This window comes from Thrips palmi, unplaced genomic scaffold, assembly GCF_012932325.1.
Source record: "Thrips palmi isolate BJ-2018 unplaced genomic scaffold, TpBJ-2018v1 HiC_scaffold_16, whole genome shotgun sequence".
In the NCBI taxonomy this organism is placed as follows: domain Eukaryota; kingdom Metazoa; phylum Arthropoda; class Insecta; order Thysanoptera; family Thripidae; genus Thrips; species Thrips palmi.
In genome coordinates, this window is record NW_023144625.1 from 3,605,482 (window position 1) to 3,628,152 (window position 22,671).

Genomic DNA, 22,671 nt, shown 5'->3' on the forward strand with positions numbered 1-22,671 from the left:
TCTATTAATCGAAATAAAAGCTTCCGAGTAGGATGAATCTCTAAGACTAAAGGAAGCTCTCGCGAAATGGGTTTTGACCTGGTCCATGCGAATGTGCATTGGTGAAGCAAAGTTATCAAATCGCTTACTTTCATCACAACATTTCAGTAAAGATCGGTTGGAGATAGGGAATGGTGAAGCACAATGAAAGTAATCTTGTTCAGAATTGTATTTTAGACTTCAAAGGCTAAAGGCCTGTCCGTCCGGAGTTGTCTTCTCCGTTCTCGCGCTTTTAATATCTCCGCGATTGAATATTCCAAAAGCACCGAGTAAAACAAAAAGAAAACGAGCTATTAGCCACAAACCGGGCGCCCAAGCGCAAACAGGACAATATTCTCAAAGGCCCCCAAATATTCCGTTATACCAGAAGAAGATTGGGCACTCAAAATAGCACCACCAGAAGGGTCAAATTGATTGTCGAACAGTTTTACGCCTTAATCCACTTCATTTTGAGGTTCCGAGCTAAAATAGGCGCCAGTTACCCCTCACAGGTAGGCACCCAGATTGCAAATTTTGAGTTTTGGAAATCAGACATTTCATATTTTTATTAATTTGACCATTTCTGACAACTTTTGTTTCATGGAATATGCCCGTAAAATGAATATTAAGGCCGCTTTACAGCTGGTCTACGAATTAGCAGTGCGCCTAACTTACCCTGCCGTGCGGGACCACTTCCGGTGACCTCAAAAATCCCCAAAAATTCCCAGAGTCTTAGAATCCGGAAAGGAACCGAATTCCGTTTCCGCGCATCGACATTTCGAACCTTCGGGAAATTTGAGCCGGTCTACCTCCAAGGGGTCAACAACCTGGGTGAACCCAACAACTCTTGTAAATCCGCCCATGCACGCCAAAACCCTCCTCTCATAAGACGTCATAAGGAGCATAGAGCTCCCCCCACCAGTGCCTCGCCCAAGAAACTGGTTTATTTGAGCCTGCTCTTCACAGCTTTTCTTTGATCATTCCAAAACTGAACAAAGAAATCACACTAATAAGTGGTAACTGTAAATGTGACCAACTTAAAATTATAAGGACTTCTTACCCTTTGCCATTGATCCGGGGTCTTTCTTGCTCCATTCGGTACATTGTTAGGCATTCCTGATAGCAAATTCTACTTCTGACGAAGCTCGAGGAGTCCTTGGGCACCTCGAAACTCACGTTGGCAGAAGGCAGGATTCCTTTCCATGTACGATACGAGGAATATCTTTTGCTCCTCTGTTCCACGCACAGCCTGAGCCATCTGACGAACAAAAAGCAAGAGGTAAAAACACTTTAAACTGAGCTTCTAGCGCACTGCAAACCAAAGGATTTTTAAAAAACATATTTTGCCCACAAGCCACAACATGGTGTTCGATGAGGAAATAAGTGCGGACCATAAGGGCAAAATTCGCAACATCACACAATTACTGACTTTACAGTGAAGTTTACGAGAACCCATAACCTAGCTATTTGGCAACGTTTCCAAGGAAAATACAAACAGCAATTATACTCAATAGAAACGCTTGTTGACGAGCATTTCTTTAACAGCATAGAACGTAAGAACAGGTTTTCAGTACAATGGAAAGGTAGAAGACTGAGATGCAATGCGGACGAAACTAGGCCAGTACGAACGAGCACACTAAGTCACTAAAGGTAAAAATTCACGCTCAAATTTTATTATATCGGATAATCATTTTCAACAAGACGCTGTGATTGTAAAAAATCACGTCTACTTGTCAACTTTCTATCACTTCCAATGGCCTAGGCTTGCCTTGGCGCTTCACCGCGTCAATACCGCGCGTCGGTGGAGTAGGTTAGGAACCACACGTAACCTTGCTATTTACGCAGCGCTTAGAGTTAATCACAATAAAAGCTTGTCAAAAGTGTCTTGGACAAAATGCGCGAAGTTGTTATTATCAAACATGTTCAAGTCTCAAGTCAAAAGACTAGGATGCCGAGATGCGATCGAGATGCGATCCGAACAAAACTTGACAGTTATCCGAAAATACTAAATAATTAAAAGAGTCATCACACGCTTACCTTAGAAAGTCTTAATCCGTATTTCGGTATTAATCAAAATCGAATACGCTACACTCGGTTAAGTTTACTTCGCTTCGCTGAAATCTCTCCTCTCGCACCAAGGCAACGCTCGTTCCCGCCTTCGCCTGCCGCCTTTACCACCACCGCCTTGTGTATGTCGGGCGGAGAGTTTCTCCCTACGGAGAACTCTCCCGAGAGCTCCCCGATCCCACCGCAGGACGACGACGGACGACAGACGACCAACACGACCATGCAGTCCCCTCCGAGCGCGCTGAATGGATGGATGGGATAGGATGAGAGGGATCGGATGCAGAGCTAGAAGCGGTAGCAAGACCGCTTAAAAGAGAGGTTGCGACACTACTTATGGCATAGTTCTTAAGAAGCATCTGAGTAGTGTAGAAGTCAAGTGGGCCCCTTTTCAAGCAATGCAGTATCTCAAAGCTGGACATTGGCCGCAAGGCTTTGTCTCTGGGGCTAATTCTTCGGGAAACTCTTCCAAATTCTTCCAAAATCTCTTCAAGTTCTTCCATGGCTCGCCCCGACTGCAGCCATCCGCCCAGGGGATAGGCAGCCCATCGCACGCCTCATGCTCGCCTCGCTGACGGACCCTCCACGGCCCGCGGTCGGGGGCGGGGGAGGGGGAGGGCGGGCTGAGCGGAGTGGGGACTGCGGCAGGTGCGCGCGGAGCGAAGAAATGAAATGAGGGTAATAAATAAATCTCTGCCCCGTCGAGAAAATTAAGTACGAGGGGAAGAACGGCCGGAAAGAAGCACGGGGAACAACTGACAGGGGAACAACTGTGCGATACACCCCACAGTTTTGTGTAATTTTGCTTACATTTTGTACAAAAAAATTCCAGCCTGAAAATGCGAATAAAATCAAGCGTCAACTTTTCGGGTGTGCACTGCCAGAAAATTCCGAAAAAAAAATGGAAAAATCACGGAGTTTTTCCGAAACTTCTGCATGGAGCTCTCCAGTAATGCAAATTCTGGGCTTTCTCCGAAAAAATTCGGAATTTTGAACAAAAATGCACGCTTCACTATCACAAAAAAACACGAAGAAAAGGTTTGCAACCAGTTAAAATTTGGGGGAAAGGTGAACCCCTACTTCTTGAGCTCAGTTTTCATAATATTAAGGGAAAGCTACAGGATATAAGTGAAATGAGCTCGAATGAGATTGTCCCTTCTTTGACCATTTCAGACCAAAAAATGCTTCAGCGAAGTCCTCTTTAATTGGCTGAGCGATAGCGAAGCCTGTTACTCCAGTGGGGTTGAAAAATATTTCCTGTCTGTCTGTCTGTGTGTCTGTGTGTGTACACTACTCCTCCTGAACGGCTCGGCCGATGTACAAGTCCCGGACCCAGCAGGCAGTTTAGTGGGCCAGAGCACTTGTCAGGGATGTAGCTCTCTGATGGTCAGGGGGTTACTCGGGAGTGAGGGTTGTAGAATAAGGAAAGAGTCCGGTTACCTTGATACAAGCTCTCAGCACTCCCGACACTTGGGTTGGTCTTGGCCGCTGGCAGGCCCCACACCGACTGCCGAGCCCCGGCACGGCTCGCCAGTCGGTTCCCTACCTTCCCGAGCATCTGCCTTCGCTTGCACTTTTCGGCTGGGCGGTCCCCGCGTGACCACCGTCACATCACCCCCAACCGAAAAAGCGTGCGACCCCGCACGCCCAGCCACCCCCCCACGGACAGGTGCAGCTGGCATGCAGGGCCAAAAGTTACTGAATTTAAAGCGTAAAGCCGAAAAAAGAAGAACGAACTAAAGTGGAGATGCCCGGGAAGCGACTCGAAAAATTAAATACAAAATCGAAACGCGAAATGGAGATTTGAAATTGAAGGCCAAAATGGCGAATGGACTAAAGTTAACTTGACTGAACGAATTTACCCTTCGGGGCGAGCCAGTTAGCTGGACAGCCCTATGCTGCGGAAAAACATTGCGAAAATTGTTGAAAAATTTAAACATTGAAAACTGAGACTTTGGAAATTTCTATGCGACTATGAGCTGGATGCCAGCTAGGATGAGTGCAATGTTTTCCCGAACCATAGAACCGCCCCAGACGCAAATCAAGTGTTGGTGGTGTAAATGGGACAGAGCAATTTTTTATTTAATTTGGTGCCAAAGAATGAAGAAATTTTAGATGGAAAAATAGAAAGAGAAGTCGTCGGCGGAGCTGCGATGCGACGTCCACGGGAGTGTTCTGCGAAGACGCGCCATCAACGGAGAGGCGCGGCGCCCGCGTCTCGACGCCGGCAGAAGGCGGGCGCCGCGTCTATCGCGGTCCAGGCAGTCGTCCCCGGGGGCGTCGGCCGCTGGAAGGTGGAGTTGAAGGCCACGGCTGCGTTCTTGGGGACGTCCCGGACGATCAGATGGAGAGACCGCCACGGCGCGCTCGTTGTGGTGCGCGCCCGCACGGCTGCGCTCATGGGGGCGTCCCGGGCGATCGGATGGAGAGACCGCCACGGCGCGCTCGTGGTGGCGCACGCCCGAAGGTGGAGTCCAGCCCCCTGGCGGCGCCCTTGGTGACAGCCCGTCGCACGATCGCCCCTTGCTGCCTCGGTGCCTGCCCCGCTGGTGTCTGGGCAGGGCGTCGGTGGGTGTTCCTGCCAGGGCGGCGACCGCTGTAACACAGGCAACCGGACAGGGAGGGACGAAGGTGCGGTCCAAGGGGTCAGGGATGTTCGTGACCCCGTAGACCATCAGGGGCAATAGAGGGCTGAGCCAAAGTTAGTACAAAGAGACCGAGCGGGCAAGAAAGACAGAGAGCGCGGGGTGGCCGCAGGGCAGGCTCTTCTTCTCGCCGCACCGGCACAAGGGCCGGGTCCGGCCTCGGCTGCGGCCACCTAAACGGGTGTGGCAGACCAAAACCTCGTCGCGCTGCTGGCCGTCAGCCTCCAAGGCGTCGATGATCGGCGCCAGCGTTGGTTCCAGGCGCTGCTCGTGGGCCACGAACTGGTCGAGCTCCGCCCCTGCAGGAACCGCCACCACAGCAAGGCCACCCGGCACTGGGTCAGTCGGCGCCGGCCCGTCTGGGGCCTGCACTGCGACAGCACTGGCCTCGGGTGACCGCGTGGACGGAGGCGTCGACCTCCGACTCAAAAAGACTCGCCGTGAGCTGACTGAGGGTGTCAGCGACGACCTGCTGCTGCCTCTGCTCGCTGGCGTTGCACGCTGACGCAGGCAGAAGTGCAGCGCTAGCCGCGTGGGCTGGCGGCAGTCGCGGTGCACTGGGCAAGGGCCTTCCGGGTCTGGGTGCGGTGCTCGCTGACTCGGCGGGCAAGCGGGCGTTGGCCCCGCCATGGGCCACGCGGAGGACGGAGGCCACGGGGTCAACGTGCAAGAGGCGTCCTTCCGAGAGGGAGGACGGTTGTTCCAGGCTGGACGCACGGCATAGGCGGCCCATGCCCACGGGGTGACGGTCAGCTTCTCCAGGTGACGTCGCACAAGGCGGCGTTATCGAAGTCCTCCCACTGCGGGATGGCGATGAAGGGGCCGTCGGTGACGTCCTCGCCGCTGGCCGCGGACGAGGGCCCAGGCCCGTCCTGGGGAATCTCGGGCTAGTTCGCTGAGAGGTGGGTCGAAGCCTTGAGCCATATGATGGTGGTGCGATCGCGGGGAAGACGCGCTTCGTTTTGTGGGGTTGAGGGCAAGTCGAGAAATAGACGAAGAGGCCGGAGCGCGACGAGACCAGGATAAAAGGAGAGAGAAAAGAGAGAGTGTGACGCTAAAGGTGCTAGAACAGACTAAGACTAAAACTGAAACTAAAGCACGGTGGTGCGGCTTAACCTAAGAAGTGCCCAATCGGCCACCGGCCTGCGGGCTTATCGCGAACACACAGGCGCGGCGCAGGCTTAACCTAAGGAGTGCCTAAATACTAAGACTAAAATTAGACTAAAACAATGAAGTGAAAACTAAAGCACGACTCGGTGCGGCTTAACCTAAAGAGTGCCCAATTAGCCTCCGGCCTGTCGGCTTTTCGCGAACACACAGGCGCGGCGCGGGCTTAACCTAAGAAGTGCCTAAAAACTAAGACTAAAATTAAACTAAAACAATGAAGTAAAAAATAAAGCACGACTCGGTGCGGCTTAACCTAAAGAGTGCCCAATTAGCCTCCGGCCTGTCGGCTTTTCGCGAACACACAGGCGCGGCGCGGGCTTAACCTAAGAAGTGCCTAAAAACTAAGACTAAAATTAAACTAAAACAATGAAGTAAAAACTAAAGCACGACTCGGTGCGGCTTAACCTAAAGAGTGCCCAATTAGCCTCCGGCCTGTCGGCTTTTCGCGAACACACAGGCGCGGCGCGGGCCTAAAACTAAAACATGCCCAATTAGCCTCCGGCCTGTCGGCTTTTCGCGAACACACAGGCGCGGCGCGGGCCTAAAACTAGAACCTTGCCCAATTAGCCTCCGGCCTGTCGGCTTTTCGCGAACACACAGGCGCGGCGCGGGCCTAAAACTAGAACCTTGCCCAATTAGCCTCCGGCCTGTCGGCTTTTCGCGAACACACAGGCGCGGCGCGGGCCTAAAACTAGAACCTTGCCCAATTAGCCTCCGGCCTGTCGGCTTTTCGCGAACACACAGGCGCGGTGCGGGCCTAAAACTAGAACCTTGCCCAATTAGCCTCCGGCCTGTCGGCTTTTCGCGAACACACAGGCGCGGCGCGGGCCTAAAACTAGAACCTTGCCCAATTAGCCTCCGGCCTGTCGGCTTTTCGCGAACACACAGGCGCGGCGCGGGCCTAAAACTAGAACCTTGCCCAATTAGCCTCCGGCCTGTCGGCTTTTCGCGAACACACAGGCGCGGCGCGGGCCTAAAACTAGAACCTTGCCCAATTAGCCTCCGGCCTGTCGACTTTTCGCGAACACACAGGCGCGGCGCGGGCCTAAAACTAGAACCTTGCCCAATTAGCCTCCGGCCTGTCGGCTTTTCGCGAACACACAGGCGCGGCGCGGGCCTAAAACTAGAACCTTGCCCAATTAGCCTCCGGCCTGTCGGCTTTTCGCGAACACACAGGCGCGGCGCGGGCCTAAAACTAAAAACCTTAAACCTAAACGACCCCGCTGACCGGCCAGACGGTGGCGCTGGTCGTTCCTTAACCTAAAGTGAGCCGGTGTGGTACCCACCCAAGTGAAGCTTAAAACTAAAACCCTCAGCACCTCCACCATGTACAAGTCCCGGACCCAGCAGGCAGTTTAGTGGGCCAGAGCACTTGTCAGGGATGTAACTCTCTGATGGTCAGGGGGTTACTCGGGAGTGAGGGTTGTAGAATAAGGAAAGAGTCCGGTTACCTTGATACAAGCTCTCAGCACTCCCGACACTTGGGTTGGTCTTGGCCGCTGGCAGGCCCCACACCGACTGCCGAGCCCCGGCACGGCTCGCCAGTCGGTTCCCTACCTTCCCGAGCATCTGCCTTCGCTTGCACTTTTCGGCTGGGCGGTCCCCGCGTGACCACCGTCACACCGATCCGGCTGAGATTTTGCAGGCTTATTAGGTATGTCCTTGGCTCGGCACACGCGAAATTTCACCATCCTAGCTCAACTGGTTTGGTTTTTAAAGCCGAAAAACACTTAAAAAACGGCGAAAAATCGAGTTTTCTGTAGGCAAATTGCCTGTCTTGGAGAAAGGGGGTCTGCGGGGCGGAGCCCCCCAGCCAGGACAAGTGAAAAAGCTACAAGGGTCAAGATCGCGTTATCTGCAGATGAAGCAACTCCATCTAGAATGAAGGGGGGTCTGGGGGGCGGAGACCCCCAGCATGCGTAAAATCGACTATGGAGAAGCCATTGCCTGCCGAAGGCAGGCTAGCGCCGCAGGCCAAGGTAGGTACGCCAGGCGCGGATTGGAGAAACAGGCAGCGAGACATCGCGAAGCCTGTTACGACAAGACGCGGTCTGGCGTAAACCTACCTTGTATATCTGAGAAAAGACTTGCATTTTACCTCCTATCTGGACCCAAGGAATGCTCCGTAGAACATCTGTATAAGCCCTGCGAAAATCTCTCCGAAAAAAAAATGGAAAATGAATGGAGTCTCCATGAACGTGATTATAGGGTTTTTCTCCATAAAATTTCGGAGCTAATTTCTAACAGTGTGTGTGTGTGCAAAATTTTCTCAGTTTCAAATAACAAGGTAGGTTTACGCCAGACCGCGTCTTGTCGTAACAGGCTTCGCGATGTCTCGCTGCCTGTTTCTCCAATCCGCGCCTGGCGCACCTACCTTGGCCTGCGCATGCTGGGGGGCTCCGCCCCCCAGACCCCCCTTCATTCTAGATGGAGTTGCTTCATCTGCAGATAACGCGATCTTGACCCTTGTAGCTTTTTCACTTGTCCTGGCTGGGGGGGGGGAGGGGGCAGACCCCCCCTTTCTTCAAGACAGAGGCGATTTGCCTACAGAAAACTCGATTTTTCGCCGTTTTTTAAGTGTTTTTCGGCTTTAAAAACCAAACCAGTTGAGCTAGGATGGTGAAATTTCGCGTGTGCTGAGCCAAGAACATACCTAATAAGCCTGCAAAATCTCAGCCAGATCGGCCGAGCCGTTCAGGAGGAGTAGTGTACACACACACGCAGACAGACAGACAGGAAAAAATTTTCAACCCCACTGGAGTAACAGGCTTTGCTATCGCTCAGCCAAAAATACTTTTAGTTTTATTTTGCTCCGATTCCGGGCCGTCATCTTTCGTCTAATTTCATTGACGCAAGTGAGTAGCTTTGCGTAAAGCTGGAAAGATAAATGTCTGGGGGGTTTAACTTGAAATTAAAACGTCTAGGATCACTTTCCATGCTTAGTCCGACAAGCAAGTGTCGTGACTATTTGATATGTTAATCGGTGCATGCTGAAGTTTTGTTGTTGTTGTTGTTGTTGTTGTTGTTGTTGTTGTAATATTGTGTTGTTTCTATTTTACAGGTTTGATGCACCGACAGTTCAGGGCACATTTGAAAGAGCTCGAGAGCCGTTTCCATTGCATATTATATTGGAATGATACAAGGTGGCTTAGTCGTGGAAAAAGTCTGACGCGCTTTCATCACCTCCTGCCTGAAATTATTTCTTTCATGGAGGGAAAGAACGCCCTACCCGAGCTGAAGGACAAATCGTGGCTCTCAGATCTCCATTATTTGGTTGACATTACTGAGCACCTGAACAATCTTAACGTAAAAATGCAGGGAAGAGACCATACCCTCAACCAGTTTCACTGTTAAAAAAATCCATCTTAATTTTAAGAAACTTTTTTATGAAGCAGTTTACAAAGACTTTTTGCTAGTAAAAGTAATAAACTTTTTCTTCTTAAAAGTAAGAATCAAATTTGAAAAGTAATAATCTGTTTCTTAAAAGTTGTTTTTGCATTTAAGAAGAATTTAATATAGAGCAGGTAAAAATTGAACGCCTTATGTACGTAATGAGTTATTCATTGTATGGTAGTAGTCGATTTCACTGCCGAAATCGCTTGGAAGCGTGGTTCAAACTCGGTCTCGAACCCGGATTTCCGGATTACCGCACCGCGACGCTACCAACTGCGCCACGAGTGAGCTCTGCGAGGCGGGCTCTAGGATGTGGATGACTCCAAGCCTCTCGGCGGAGACTCCGCTAGGCAGTGGAAGCGCTCATCCCAGGGCCTCCAAACACGACTTCACATGACCAAGATCATCCAAATTTGTTCTTTACGTACACTGGTAGTGAAGCGTCCAATGATCACAATTTTAACTGGCAGGATGAGAATCAAATATGAAAAGTCATAGTAATTTTGAATTTTAAGAAACAAATTATTGCATTTGGTAAACAGTCTCAAATTTAATGAACCTGTTTTTTAATTTTAATAAAGTTTCTGAAACTTACCAATACTTTCATTACTTGTCAGAAATGTTTTGGTAAATGTAAGAAATTTTCTTAAACTTCACAAACCTTTATGAGTTTTCATATCCTTTCAAAAGGTTATTAAAATTAAGATGTCATTATGTATTAAATTTAAGAATTTTTTTAACAGTGTTGCTGACATGATTAAAGGCTTGAAATTTAAGTTAGAAATGGGAGCGCTTTTCCACTTCCCACTTTGCAAAAAGAAAAATGTTCCCTGGAAGATTGCACCAGATATGCTTCTAGCCTGACTACTTTCCGAACTGAGCTTAATGAAAAGTTTCAGGAACTTTCTAAACTTTCCCTTGAGATTAGATTATTATCTGACCCGTTTAGTGTAAGCCCAGCTGATGGTCCTCCAGAGATCCAACTTGAATTGAGAGATTTGCAAAGCAACAGCATCTTAAAAAGCAGATATGGATCGTCTGAATCGTGCGTCGACTTCTAGCAGCTTGCAGGTATTTATTTATTCTTCTTAAGCGTTAAGGGGGGAGGCTCGTCAATTTCCGTCAAAAAAGCAAATTTTCGTTTTTGAGATTTTTGAATTCTTTGCATCAAACCCTTTCATTATGTGGCTGATTGGTTTCAAATTTCGAAACCGTTCGGCCAGAGGACAACATTTTGTAAACTATTTTCCACATGTTAGGTTAGACCGTTCAAACTTTAGGGCCATTTTACTCAATTGCGATATTTTGGGCCTTGCGCGCATGATTTAGGCCAAACCGTTTCACGTATTGACTTGAAATTTTTTCTGGTGTTAAACCTAAACAAGACCCATAAATTGAACCTCTAGTTTCCAAATTGAACAACTGCAAGTGGTTTTTTTAACTTCTAAAAGATCAAATTTTGTATACTTTTAAATATTTTTTGTGAAATGTAAAATAACAATAGTTAGAAACCAGATGTGTTAAACCTAGAGGTTCAATCTATAAAGCCAAGTGTCTAGTTTCAGGGGAAACAAACGGATTTGGAAAAAGTTGTCGGATAGCTTCAAAACCTTGCGCGCAGTGAATATATGTCTTTTTGCAAGGTATTTTTGATATGCCTTTAGAGCCTTGATAAAGTGGCCCAAAATAAATTATTTTTTTTACAAAATGTTCTTAAAAGTGTGATCTTTCCAATGGAAAACCCCACATTCCTTCAAAAAAATCAGGAAAGAAAAGATTTTTTTTTTTAATTTAACCAAAATTTTAGTGTTAATGGCGAGCCTCCCCCCTTAAGGGGCGTTCAAATCGTCTCATGTCTTACCGGTGTGCCTTTTCTTTTCAGTTCAGTGTGGAGAGTTTACAAACCTTCAGCAAGTTGTTTTTACTGTGCTGGCTGTGTTCCCCTCAACTTACGTATGCGAGCAGATGTTCTCGCTAATGAAACACATCAAGTCCCCAAAAGAAGCAGACTGACCGACGTAAACCTGAATGCTTGAGAATAAAATTGAGGGGGGACCTGGAAGTCGACTTCGATAAGCTAGCCAAAGACACTGTTTAAACTTTCATATGTTATTGGCTGAGCGATAGCGAAGCCTGTTACTCCATTGGGGTTGAAAAGTTTTTCCTGTCTGTCTGTCTGTGTGTGTGTCCGCACTACTCCTCCTGAACGGCTCGGCCGATCTCGGTGAGATTTTGCACACTTTTTTGGCATGTCCTTGGCTCGGCACACGCGAAATTTCACTATCCTAGCTCAACTGGTTCAGTTTTTATAGCCGAAAAACACCTAAAAAACGGCGAAAAATCGAGTTTTCTGCAGGCAGATCACTTTTGTCTTGAAGAAGGGGGGTCTGGGGGCGGAGCCCCCCAGCCCCGACAAGTAAAAAGTTACAAGGGATCTAGAATGAAGGAGGGTCTGAGGGGCGGAGCCCCCCAGCATGCAACAAGTTAGAAGTAACCGACGATGGACAAGCCATTGCCTGCCGAAGGCAGGCTAGCGCCGCAGGCCAAGGTAGGTACGCCAGGCGCGGATTGGAGGAACAGACAGCGAGACATCGCGAAGCCTGTTACGACAAGACGCGGTCTGGCGTAAACCTACCTTGTTTATGTTGAGGTTTTTTTATGTTTATTTTACAGTTTTGATTTGTTGGCACTTATGGACTTCTTGCTAAGTAAGCGAGCAAAAAATGTGTATGGTAATGCGCAGATGGTAATGCGCAGATCTAAACTCTGTTCCGTTCCTCTTATCGGCTGAGCGACAGCGAAGCCCTTGCCGTGACTGGGCGCGCTGACAAGTGACTGGTCGTGCGTCTGTGTGTCCCTCTGTTCGTACACGCTCGCGTTTCTCAGCGACTATAACACATAAAGTTTCCATACGTCACATTTAACCTCGTCTTACTTCCGCTCAACACGAGTTTGTTTCAAATCGTCGTTTAGTATCGTTTCAAATATTCAAAACTGTTTTATTAATCAGTTTCTTAGCATGGTTAGGTTGGCAGCAGTTACCAATTTCCCATACCTGCGGCCGCGGCTCTCAAATACGGGACACAAGCAAACCAGCAAATTCAACAAAATAAAGATCAGAACGGTTTGGAAATGAGATCGGCCTTAGTGTTTCAGCATTCTAGAATGATTGGAACCCTTTTGGAGTATGAGCACAGCGAAATGTGGAAAATGGAAGTGAAAATGATTTACGTGTTTCGTTCCCCTCTCCCCCTTCCCCGTCTGAGGGGAATCTCCTTCAGGTCAGTGCACCATGACTGAGCATATGCGGTGGATGTCAACGGCTGGAGGGTTTCGGCAAAATGTGTAGTTCTGAATGATAGCAGCTGGTCAGGCGGCTGTTCATCCCGCCTACTACTCGGAGGCGGTAGTGGCCGTAGGGGAGAACAGGATACTTCGGGAACACCCAGTTCACTGGCTCGTTGTCCACCGCGTAAGTCCCCTGCAAGAGGGTGAAGTCGGTTCATCATAAATTACCTAAAAGAAAGACTCCCATGTACAGAGAAAACTGTGCGACACCGGATCGACGGTCATAATTCTTACTGAGAAGCTCCAGACAAAAAAAAACACTTGGTCGGCGACATCCTAGGAGCGGGCGCTTGTGGTGTTTAATCGGTTCCTTGTATGTATACGAACTGCCGAAAAGACACTTGGACGAAATCCGACACCCCCTGTGGCTTTGGTACGGGTCTAAACACCTCAAAAACAGCTGTTTTCGAGGGTTTGGGACTAGATGGGTTCTCGCAAACCGAGATCCTAAAAAGTACCCAAATGGGTCTCAGATACTCAAAAAAATGCGCTCTTTCGAATGCTGTGTCGAACGAGGCTCTACGACGTCGGGTTTGGATGCTACGGACTCTCAAAGTTGCTCAATTTCACTATTTTTACTGAAGATTTGAGCTTATCAGGGCCGTTTGAAGTAGACCATCGGCGATTTCGCTCCTCTTTGTCTTAAATAGTGCCTACCCATAGGTAAACATCCCCACAAAATTTCAGCCATGTCAGGCAATTATTAGAGGAACTGTGAACAATTTAACTTTTGGGTCATTTTACCACTGGGCTTAGGTGGTTTTGGGTCCAGAAAAAAATAATTTTTTAGCTATCTACTTTTGATCAGCACCTCTTGAAACGCCTTTTTAACATGGTGCCTCAAATTTTTTTTCGGACCAGGGCCTTTTTCTAGCTGTAATAATTGGAACATAAGACAAGTTTGTCCTCGAAAAAAAGTTTTGAGGCACCATGTTAAAAAGGCGTTTCAAGAGGTGCTGATCAAAAGTAGATAGCTAAAAAATTATTTTTTCTGGACCCAAAACCACCTAAGCCCAGTGGTAAAATGACCCAAAAGTTAAATTGTTCACAGTTCCTCTAATAATTGCCTGACATGGCTGAAATTTTGTGGGGATGTTTACCTATGGGTAGGCACTATTTAAGACAAAGGGGAGCGAAATCGCCGATGGTCTACTTCAAACGGCCCTGATATGCTCAAATCTTCAGTAAAAATAGTGAAATTGAGCAACTTTGAGAGTCCGTAGCATCCAAACCCGACGTCGTAGAGCCTCGTTCGACACGGCATTCGAAAGAGCGCATTTTTTTGAGTATCTGAGACCCATTTGGGTACTTTTTAGGATCTCGGTTTGCGAGAACCCATCTAGTCCCAAACCCTCGAAAACAGCTGTTTTTGAGGTGTTTAGACCCGTACCAAAGCCACAGGGGGTGTCGGATTTCGTCCAAGTGTCTTTTCGGCAGTTCGTATACATTCAAGGAACCGATTAAACACCACAAGCGCCCGCTCCTAGGATGTCGCCGACCAAGTGTTTTTTTTGTCTGGAGCTTCTCACTCTGAATATTCAGACCAACTTAATTAAAATCTGCTTTATAATATTAAGTCTGAATTTTCAGACATTTTTGAACAGTGATGGACTTGGCGCAGAGAGACGAACGAAAGTTGTTAACAAACATTACTGATGAATTGAAATGAAGACCTGTTTCCGCCCCCAAAGTTTACAACGAACAACGGTCTACAAATGTTGCATTTTAATGCTAGTCATGGGTCAAACATGAAAAGTTCACATTAGACCGGCTCAAATTTCCCGAAGGTTCGAAATGTCGATGCGCGGAAACGGAATTCGGTTCCTTTCCGGATTCTAAGACTCTGGGAATTTTTGGGGATTTTTGAGGTCACCGGAAGTGGTCCCGCACGGCAGGGTAAGTTAGGCGCACTGCTAATTCGTAGACCAGCAGTAAAGCGGCCTTAATATTCATTTTACGGGCATATTCCATGAAACAAAAGTTGTCAGAAATGGTCAAATTAATAAAAATATGAAATGTCTGATTTCCAAAACTCAAAATTTGCAATCTGGGTGCCTACCTGTGAGGGGTAACTGGCGCCTATTTTAGCTCGGAACCTCAAAATGAAGTGGATTAAGGCGTAAAACTGTTCGACAATCAATTTGACCCTTCTGGTGGTGCTATTTTGAGTGCCCAATCTTCTTCTGGTATAACGGAATATTTGGGGGCCTTTGAGAATATTGTCCTGTTTGCGCTTGGGCGCCCGGTTTGTGGCTAATAGCTCGTTTTCTTTTTGTTTTACTCGGTGCTTTTGGAATATTCAATCGCGGAGATATTAAAAGCGCGAGAACGGAGAAGACAACTCCGGACGGACAGGCCTTTAGCCTTTGAAGTCTAAAATACAATTCTGAACAAGATTACTTTCATTGTGCTTCACCATTCCCTATCTCCAACCGATCTTTACTGAAATGTTGTGATGAAAGTAAGCGATTTGATAACTTTGCTTCACCAATGCACATTCGCATGGACCAGGTCAAAACCCATTTCGCGAGAGCTTCCTTTAGTCTTAGAGATTCATCCTACTCGGAAGCTTTTATTTCGATTAATAGATTGATCGCCACGAGCCTGAACTCATTTGAGTATACTCCCACGGCACAACTGAGTGCTTTCTATTGTAAGTGTGTTGCATTGAGTACTACACTCCGAAGAGTGCGTATTCTGATGACTTTGCCAAGAAGATTCAGAATAGGACGAGCTTTTCGTTACCCTTCTCATCAAAAACCGTCGTAAAAACTCGCTTGGCGCGTTACTCTTTACGTACTGATATGGAAGTCTCAAATTTTGATGTGGCAGACTGTTCCTGAGCTCACACCTTACTCCCAGGTAGAGCAGTGTTCATCACACTAAATTACTATGTAGGTTTTTCTGCGCGCTAATGCACGAAATTGTACATGCACTTCGTAACGCACGAATTTGTGCGCGACAATGCACGATTTCGTGCGCAAGTATGCAGGAAATCGTGCATTGTCGCGCACAAATTCGTGCGTTACGAAGTGCATGTACAATTTCGTGCATTAGCGCGCAGAAAAACCTACATAGTAATTTAGTGTGATTGACGAATTGCTCCAATAGATGTATACTAGCTTTAATATGAAACGACACTTACGTGACTCTCCCATCCCACACTCAAAAACAAACAGTCTTGCCTTCGGTTTTGAAGACTTTCCTCGCAGTGCCCCGGATCACCACGCTCCAGCCCTTCGCAGTGTGGCTTTTTCCTAGTTTCCGCGCTAATACTATGTCAGGTATCGAATCTTCGGAAATCACAGAGTAAAACGAGAAGAAACCGAGCTTAGCCACAATCCTGGCGCCCAAACGCAAACAAGACAATACTCGTTAAGGCCCCCAATTAATCCGTTGGACCAGAAGAGGATTGGGCACTAAAAATAGCACCACCAGAAGGGCCAAATCGACTGTCGAACAGTTTTACGCCTTGATCCACTTCATTTTGAGGCTCCGAGCTAAAATAGACGCCAGTTACCCCTTACAGATAGGCACCCAGATTGCAAATTTTGAGTTTTGGAAATCATACATTTCATATTTTTAATTAATTTGACCATTTCTGACAACTTTTGTTTCATGGAATATGCCCGTAAAATGAATATTAAAGCCGCTTTACTGCTGGTCTATGTATTAGCAGTGCGCCTAACTTACCCTGCCGTGCGGGACCACTTCCGGTGACCTCAAAAATCCCAAAAAATGCTCAGAGTCTTAGAATTCGGAAAGGAACCGAATTCCGTTTCCGCGCATCGACATTTCGAACCTTCGGGAAATTTGAGCCGGTCTAGTTCACATAGGTGCGTTCAAGAATTACAAACTAGGTTCTACGCTCATCATTATGCAATCTGTCCACATTTTAAAACGTTTTTTTAGTGATTTTGTTGTGTTACAAACTGCCCCAGAGCACCATTCCACTTATGCTGCTCCCCACCGGGCTTGTTGAGGGCTTCACCACTGTCCGCGGGTGCGTTACGCTCGTCTCGTATGGTACTACAAGATGAAACAAGTGCGCGGGGGATGAGACACCCAGACGGAAACTCCCGTAACCTAGATATTCAAGTTTGGGTCGATTTCAATGATAGCGCAGTTTCACCTCCTTTTCATCCACTTAAGTGCACCGGTGACGACCGTTTTGGTTGCACATCAGTAAAATCATGAAAATAGAAGATAGTGCACAATCCTATTTCCTTCGGAAGCCCTCATCGCTTAAATTTTGGTGTTTGTTACAAACTGCCTCTGTTGCGAACTGCCTCCACCCTACCTTACAAGCTGAGGAGAGTGTACTCATGAGAACACGGAAGAAAGTGTACTGGGTACGCTTTAGAGTTTGCAGAGAACGCATGCTTTGGAACGCACACCTAAAATTGCATGCTTGACGCCGTTTAACCCCATGCTACGCATTTGCATTTGTAAGAGTGCACTTGCCAGGCATGCCTTTGCAAGTGTGTAGGTACTTGCAAGCAATCATGTCAGTGAGTGTTAATAAGACCGTTTGATTACCTACCGCTTTTACGAAACATGGCCCCTTTCTGTTAGGGTCCTGCTTGAACATGACTCGAAAGTAGTCTGGTGCGTGTCGTCGATAGCCTGAGCAGTTCACCCTTGATCCATTGAAGACGAAGTAGTTATTTTTCCACTGGTTGTTAGACCGTAAGTCTAAACTGACACTCGTCTGAAGAAGAAACTATACTTATCATCATTTTCTTAAGCTAGCCTCGTAGCAAAACAACTGTACTGCATCTAAGTTGTGCAAACTAGTAAAACGCCGTACGAGCTGAGACTGTAAGGGCAGTCAGTTCTCAATTGATCCATGAAGCGGAAGAAGGGGATGACTCAATTTTCATCATTTTTCAGGAGAAACGAAAAACTGTTTGCATAGTAAACTTAATCCAATCAGATGAATGATCCTATTGCATTTTTGTCAAGAAAGCCTAAAATATAACTGTGAAAATTTTCAAAAGTGTAGCAGCCCTCTGTAGACGGTTTCTGTAATTTAAATCATTACGTTGGAATGGACTACGGAACCATGTTTACTTAATTCTCCCAAACAAGGCCGAATTTGGAGACAATGTAAGTGGAGCTGAGGTCCGTGTAGAGTCTGTATTTCTGTGGTACATTTTTTTTAGTTACCTCTTTTATCCAACTAGTGATGAGGAGTTGAGTTGATTCTTTTTACATTAGATTCATAAAGACACGTTGAGTTACCTCCCTTTGCCATTTTGTGCAATGGAGATATGTGGGCTTCGGTTGAATTACCTCACTTTTCCGGTGAAATTTAGACCGTGAAAGGGGTCAAGTCGAGTTATATCCATTTTTCATGTGGATTTTCTTCTGGCCTGTTAGGAATTGGGTCAGACAATTTGGTGTGATGATGCAAACCATCCTGAGGCACAATAATAAGATAAAACACAATTTGGAGATAAGTCGAATTATTTCCTTCTTCCGCTTCCTGGATCAATTGTTAATGTTAGCGCTGACCGAACACAATCCTAACCGCCACTGTACAAACTCAAGTGTGTACATAGCATGCCTGCAAGTACCTCCGCGAGCCAACCTGGCATGTAAGCTCCACGTTGGAGCATGCTCGCCAAGTACAAGCCACACTCTCAGACCCATGGCCTTTTTAAGGGGAGGTTCTGGTGAAAATCTTGCCATTTTCCAAATGGATCCCACTGCCATAATTTGTTCGGAATGTAAAATTATTCATTGAAGAGACTAAAATTTGACATTTGAAGGCACATGCCTGGCTGTAAACCCAGTCAAAGAGTCTTTTTGAGCCTATTTTGGCTGTATCTTCAAAAATCTCCTTGCGCATACTATTTTGTCGTAAAAGGTTGACCTTGACATTTTTCACTTCTTCGATTCATTTTCAAAAAATTCCGGCATGCATAGCTCAAAACTTCCATTACATTATTAATTATTAGCTTTTTAAGCTGAAAAGTCCCTAATATTTGTCTATTTTGTACATTTCTGATCAATTGTAGTGAAATGCTTGGTTAGAAAGCTTGTGAATAAAAATGCAACTGACATTTTGAGATGTGCATGCCGGCATCTTTAAAAAATGAATCGAAGAAGTGAAAAATGTCTAAGCCAACCTTTTAGGACAAAATAGTATGCGCAAGAAGATTTTTAAAGTTATAGCCTAAATGGGAGAAAAAGGCTCTGCGACTAGGTTCAGGGCATAGAATGTGCCTCCCCAATGGAAAATTTGGATAAAAACTTGATAAGACATCAAATTTTTAACAAATTTTCACAGTGGGACCTATTTAGGAGAAAATAGCATTTTCACCAGAACCCCCCCTTAAGCGGTCTTGCTACCGCTTCTAGCTCTGCATCCGATCCCACTCATCCCATCCCATCCACCCATCCATCCATTCAGCGCGCTCGGGCTCGGAGGGGACTGCATGGTCGTGTTGGTCGTCGTCGTCGTCTGTCGTCGTCCTGCGCCGCCACGCCGCGCCGCCTCGCCGCGCCAGTCCCCACTCCTCACAGCCACCCCCACCCTCCTTGCCCCCTCTCTGCCCGGCCTCCCCGGCCGGTCCACGGCAAGACCGCTTTGCTAAGCTTGCCTTGGCGGAACTTTTTTTCTCTAGCTAATAATGTTTTTTAAGCAGGCTGTTTTATTTTCTCTTAAGGTGAGGTGTGGGTGAAAATGAAAACTTCTGTACCAATTGGCTGTGATGGTTGAAACTTTGAGGCGTTGAAGTACTAGGTAGGAAACTATTACAAACCAAATTTCATCCAAATCTACAGACCCATCCAGCCACAGTAGGCTTTTTTCATTGAAATTAAGCATTTAGTAGGAAAATCAGCCACGCAAAGTTTTTCGACGGAATGATCCGAAATTTGTTTTGGAGTTACCTAGACCCCTATACTTCAATGTAAAAGAGAGATATTTGAATATTATTTTATTTTGTTGGGACAGAGCAAACTTTACAATCTTTTAATTGGAAAAAATAAGTTTTTTTCTCCGTTTTTACCACTTAAAGTTTAACTATTTAAGAAAGGAGGTGATGTCAGCAGGTATACAGTCCCACCAGGTATAATCCCACCAGGTATAATTCCCAATAGATATACACTATTTTATTTTATTTATCTACACGCGGATTCCCAGCAAGTATAAATCCCACCAGATATACACGTATTAATATTAGATTTTTTTGTGTCTCCGCAAGTATAATTCCCACCAGGTATACATACCAATAGGTATAATTCTCACCAGGAATACATTAGAAGAAAAACAACTAAATGCTTGATTACAAATGGGCATGATGACAGCTTCGACTCGAGCGCATTCCCTGCAGGAATTGCACTCCCAGTGAAACTGCCTTCGCAAGCGGGTACGCAACTCGCGTTTCAATCGTCCTTCAAGTTGCGCTACTGTTTACAGGGGCAACACTAGGTTCGTCCAATGTTTGTCTGTTTGCAGACGTCTTCTAAAGGAAAACGAATAAAGGTCCAATAGACGTTGCAAATTCGGCCATTAGATGAGAAGAAAATCTACCTGGGGCTTCTCGACTTTAGAAACAGAGAGGCGCTGTTCAACTAGCGTGCCGTGCAAATTAATTCCAAAGAAGGTAAATAAAATGGGTGTATATCTGCTGGGATTTATACTTGTTGGGAATCCGTGTAAATAACATTAAAATTAAATAGTGTATATCTGGTGGGAATTATACCTGGAGGGAATTATACCTGTTGGGATTATACCTGTTGGGATTATACCTGGTGGGACTGTATACCTGCTGGGGTAACCCCTAAGAAAGTGGATATCTATTTGAAATCTATCTCCGTTTCATTGTTACATAGGCCACAAAGAACTATTCTAAGAAGTATGGTCAGTATAAAACAAAACTGTATGCGTGGCTAGTTGACGGAGTAGAAAAACAATTTCTTCGACACTTGTCGTAAGACTTGGGTGACCAGAAAAGGCGCATGCACATCAGCCCATGTTAGATGCACCACTCGCTTAGTTGTTCATAACACAGACCTATAGGACATGCTGTCAGTAATAGACGAATATTGTACATTAAAATAAGTGAATTTAATTTACCACCCACACCTCACCTTAAACTATGCACAATTTCTATCTCTTTTGATAAAATAAAATTGACAATAGACCATGTAGAAATTTAAAAGTGCATTGCAAATGACAAAAAGTCAGGTTTCATGGACTAAATACCCTATATTATGAACAAAATCGGGCAAAGCTCAAGAGACAATAGTACATATTACGTAAGAGATGAAAAGTCAACAAGGAGCTGAGAGTGCAGGTGACGCACACCTGCACTCACACTGTTGCTGGTGGCCCCAACCTTTCTCATGAAGCGCAGCAACAGTGTACTTGCAGACCTGGCGTGTCCTTTGCAAGCACGCTTCAACGTGGCGTGTACTTGCCAGGTTGGCTCCAGGTGAAGTGTACTTGCAGGTATGCTTCAACGAAGCATGCTATGTACACACTTTAGTTTATAGAGTAGTCCACTTGCTGTTAGTGATCCCCCGTGCCAGCCCTTACCTATGTATTTGTACCAAACGAAACAGAAACACCCTATCAAGGAGGTGTCACGGGCTTTGAAGAGGGAGCATTTCACGACATGTGCACTAAGGATAGGTCTGTCTGTACGCACTGAGGAAACCTTCGAAACTATTTTGGGCCTTACAAAGAAAAGTAGTTCGTATACCAAAGTATTTTTGAGCATACATAAGCTTACAAAGAAAATACTTCGTAATTTATAACGTATTTATTCGTATAACAAAATATATTATTTTGTTATGTGTATGCTCAAAATTCTTCGTAAGGTTTTAAGAGTGTGGTGATGTGTGGCGAGGGAGTCTGCCGAAGGCAGGCCAGCGCCGCAGGCCAAAGTAGGTAACGCCAGGCAGGCGTGGATCGTCGTAACTGGAGCAGCATCGCGAAGCTTGTTACGACAAGCCACTGTCTGGCGTACACCTACCTTGTTCTTTGAGGAGACGTCGAAGCACACAAGTCTGGTCTTACCCAACAAGCATCGGCATCGTACAAATCCTCGACCAGCGTTATGTTGCCCGTCATGTTCTGTTTGAGGAAAGGCTGGCGCGGGTTGTAGTGACTCAAGCGAATGTGCCGAGTGTCGTGCTTGCCTGGCAACATCCCCGGACAGTCTCCGAAACGGTCAAAGTGGCAAATGTACGGACCCTGTAAATGGTTGAACAATGTTCGAAATTAGAATTTGTTTTAAGCAACGGGGTGCACACCCGGTCAACAAAACACAGTCCGGGCCGTATCCTAATGGATGTACAATTTATAAAGGTATTGTAATAGTTAGGGAAGCATTTCTGGTAAAGGCTCCCCAAATCGAAGCGAACGGCGTATGTTTCTCATAGCAACTGTCATTTCTGACTTCCGTTTTGGTTCTTCTTCTTCCGAACAAGCACAGCATATGACGAACAATCTACACTAGGAAAAAAGGGCACTTTAGAGCGATTTTTGGAGGTTTTCGGACGTTACCCTGACCTGTTGACCCGCAGTTTATGTAAAGGCAGGTCATGCAAACTTATAATCTGGTATATCAAGCCCAGGGAACACCATGATCAATCACAGCATCTGCAAATTAACGTTAAAATGATCAAAATGTGACGTTGAGAGCGATTTTTTTTACGGTTTCGGACGCCATCTTGGCATTTAGGCCCCTTGTGATTATGCCTATGGCCGGGGCGATTCGTGTTCAGCGGGGTCGAATTAGTCTAGAACCGCCGGTCGCCTATTTGAAGCACAACACGCCATTCGCTTTTCAGAAATACAAAATCCCTGCCTATTCTATTACCTGCCCATTAATCGTAGGTTCATACTAATAGTGGTTATTACGTTGAAATTTTAGTCGTTATCTTCAAACTTGGCTCCCTGTACTGCAATGCGCGATGCATTCAAAAATGGAGACATGACTCTTTTCTTCTTATTTAATTGATTTTCATCGAGGGGCAAACAACTTCGTCAATATTTGCACCCTTCAAATTCACGTTA

General features: G+C 46.3%; 1 protein-coding gene across 1 annotated transcript; it reads right to left on the reverse strand.

Annotated features, from left to right (window-relative positions):
- Nucleotides 1-1,147: 1,147 nt before the first annotated feature.
- Nucleotides 1,148-22,324, reverse strand: LOC117642467. The gene is made up of 4 exons (XM_034380701.1): nt 22,310-22,324; nt 21,670-21,846; nt 17,179-17,346; nt 1,148-1,276 (listed from the first exon to the last, which is right to left on the reverse strand). Exons 1-4 carry the CDS (start codon nt 22,322-22,324, stop codon nt 1,148-1,150), a joined length of 489 nt encoding a protein of 162 aa, XP_034236592.1.
- Nucleotides 22,325-22,671: the final 347 nt, after the last annotated feature.

What these genes read in the sequence shown, in the direction of transcription:
- LOC117642467 (XM_034380701.1), bottom strand. An exon ending in ACGATGCCGATGCTTGTTGG is followed by an intron (nt 17,347 to 21,669) that starts GTAAGACCAGAC and finishes TTTCTTCTTCAG; the next exon opens with ACGAGTGTCAGTTTAGACTT. An exon ending in GGCCATGTTTCGTAAAAGCG is followed by an intron (nt 1,277 to 17,178) that starts GTAGGTAATCAA and finishes TTTGTTCGTCAG; the next exon opens with ATGGCTCAGGCTGTGCGTGG.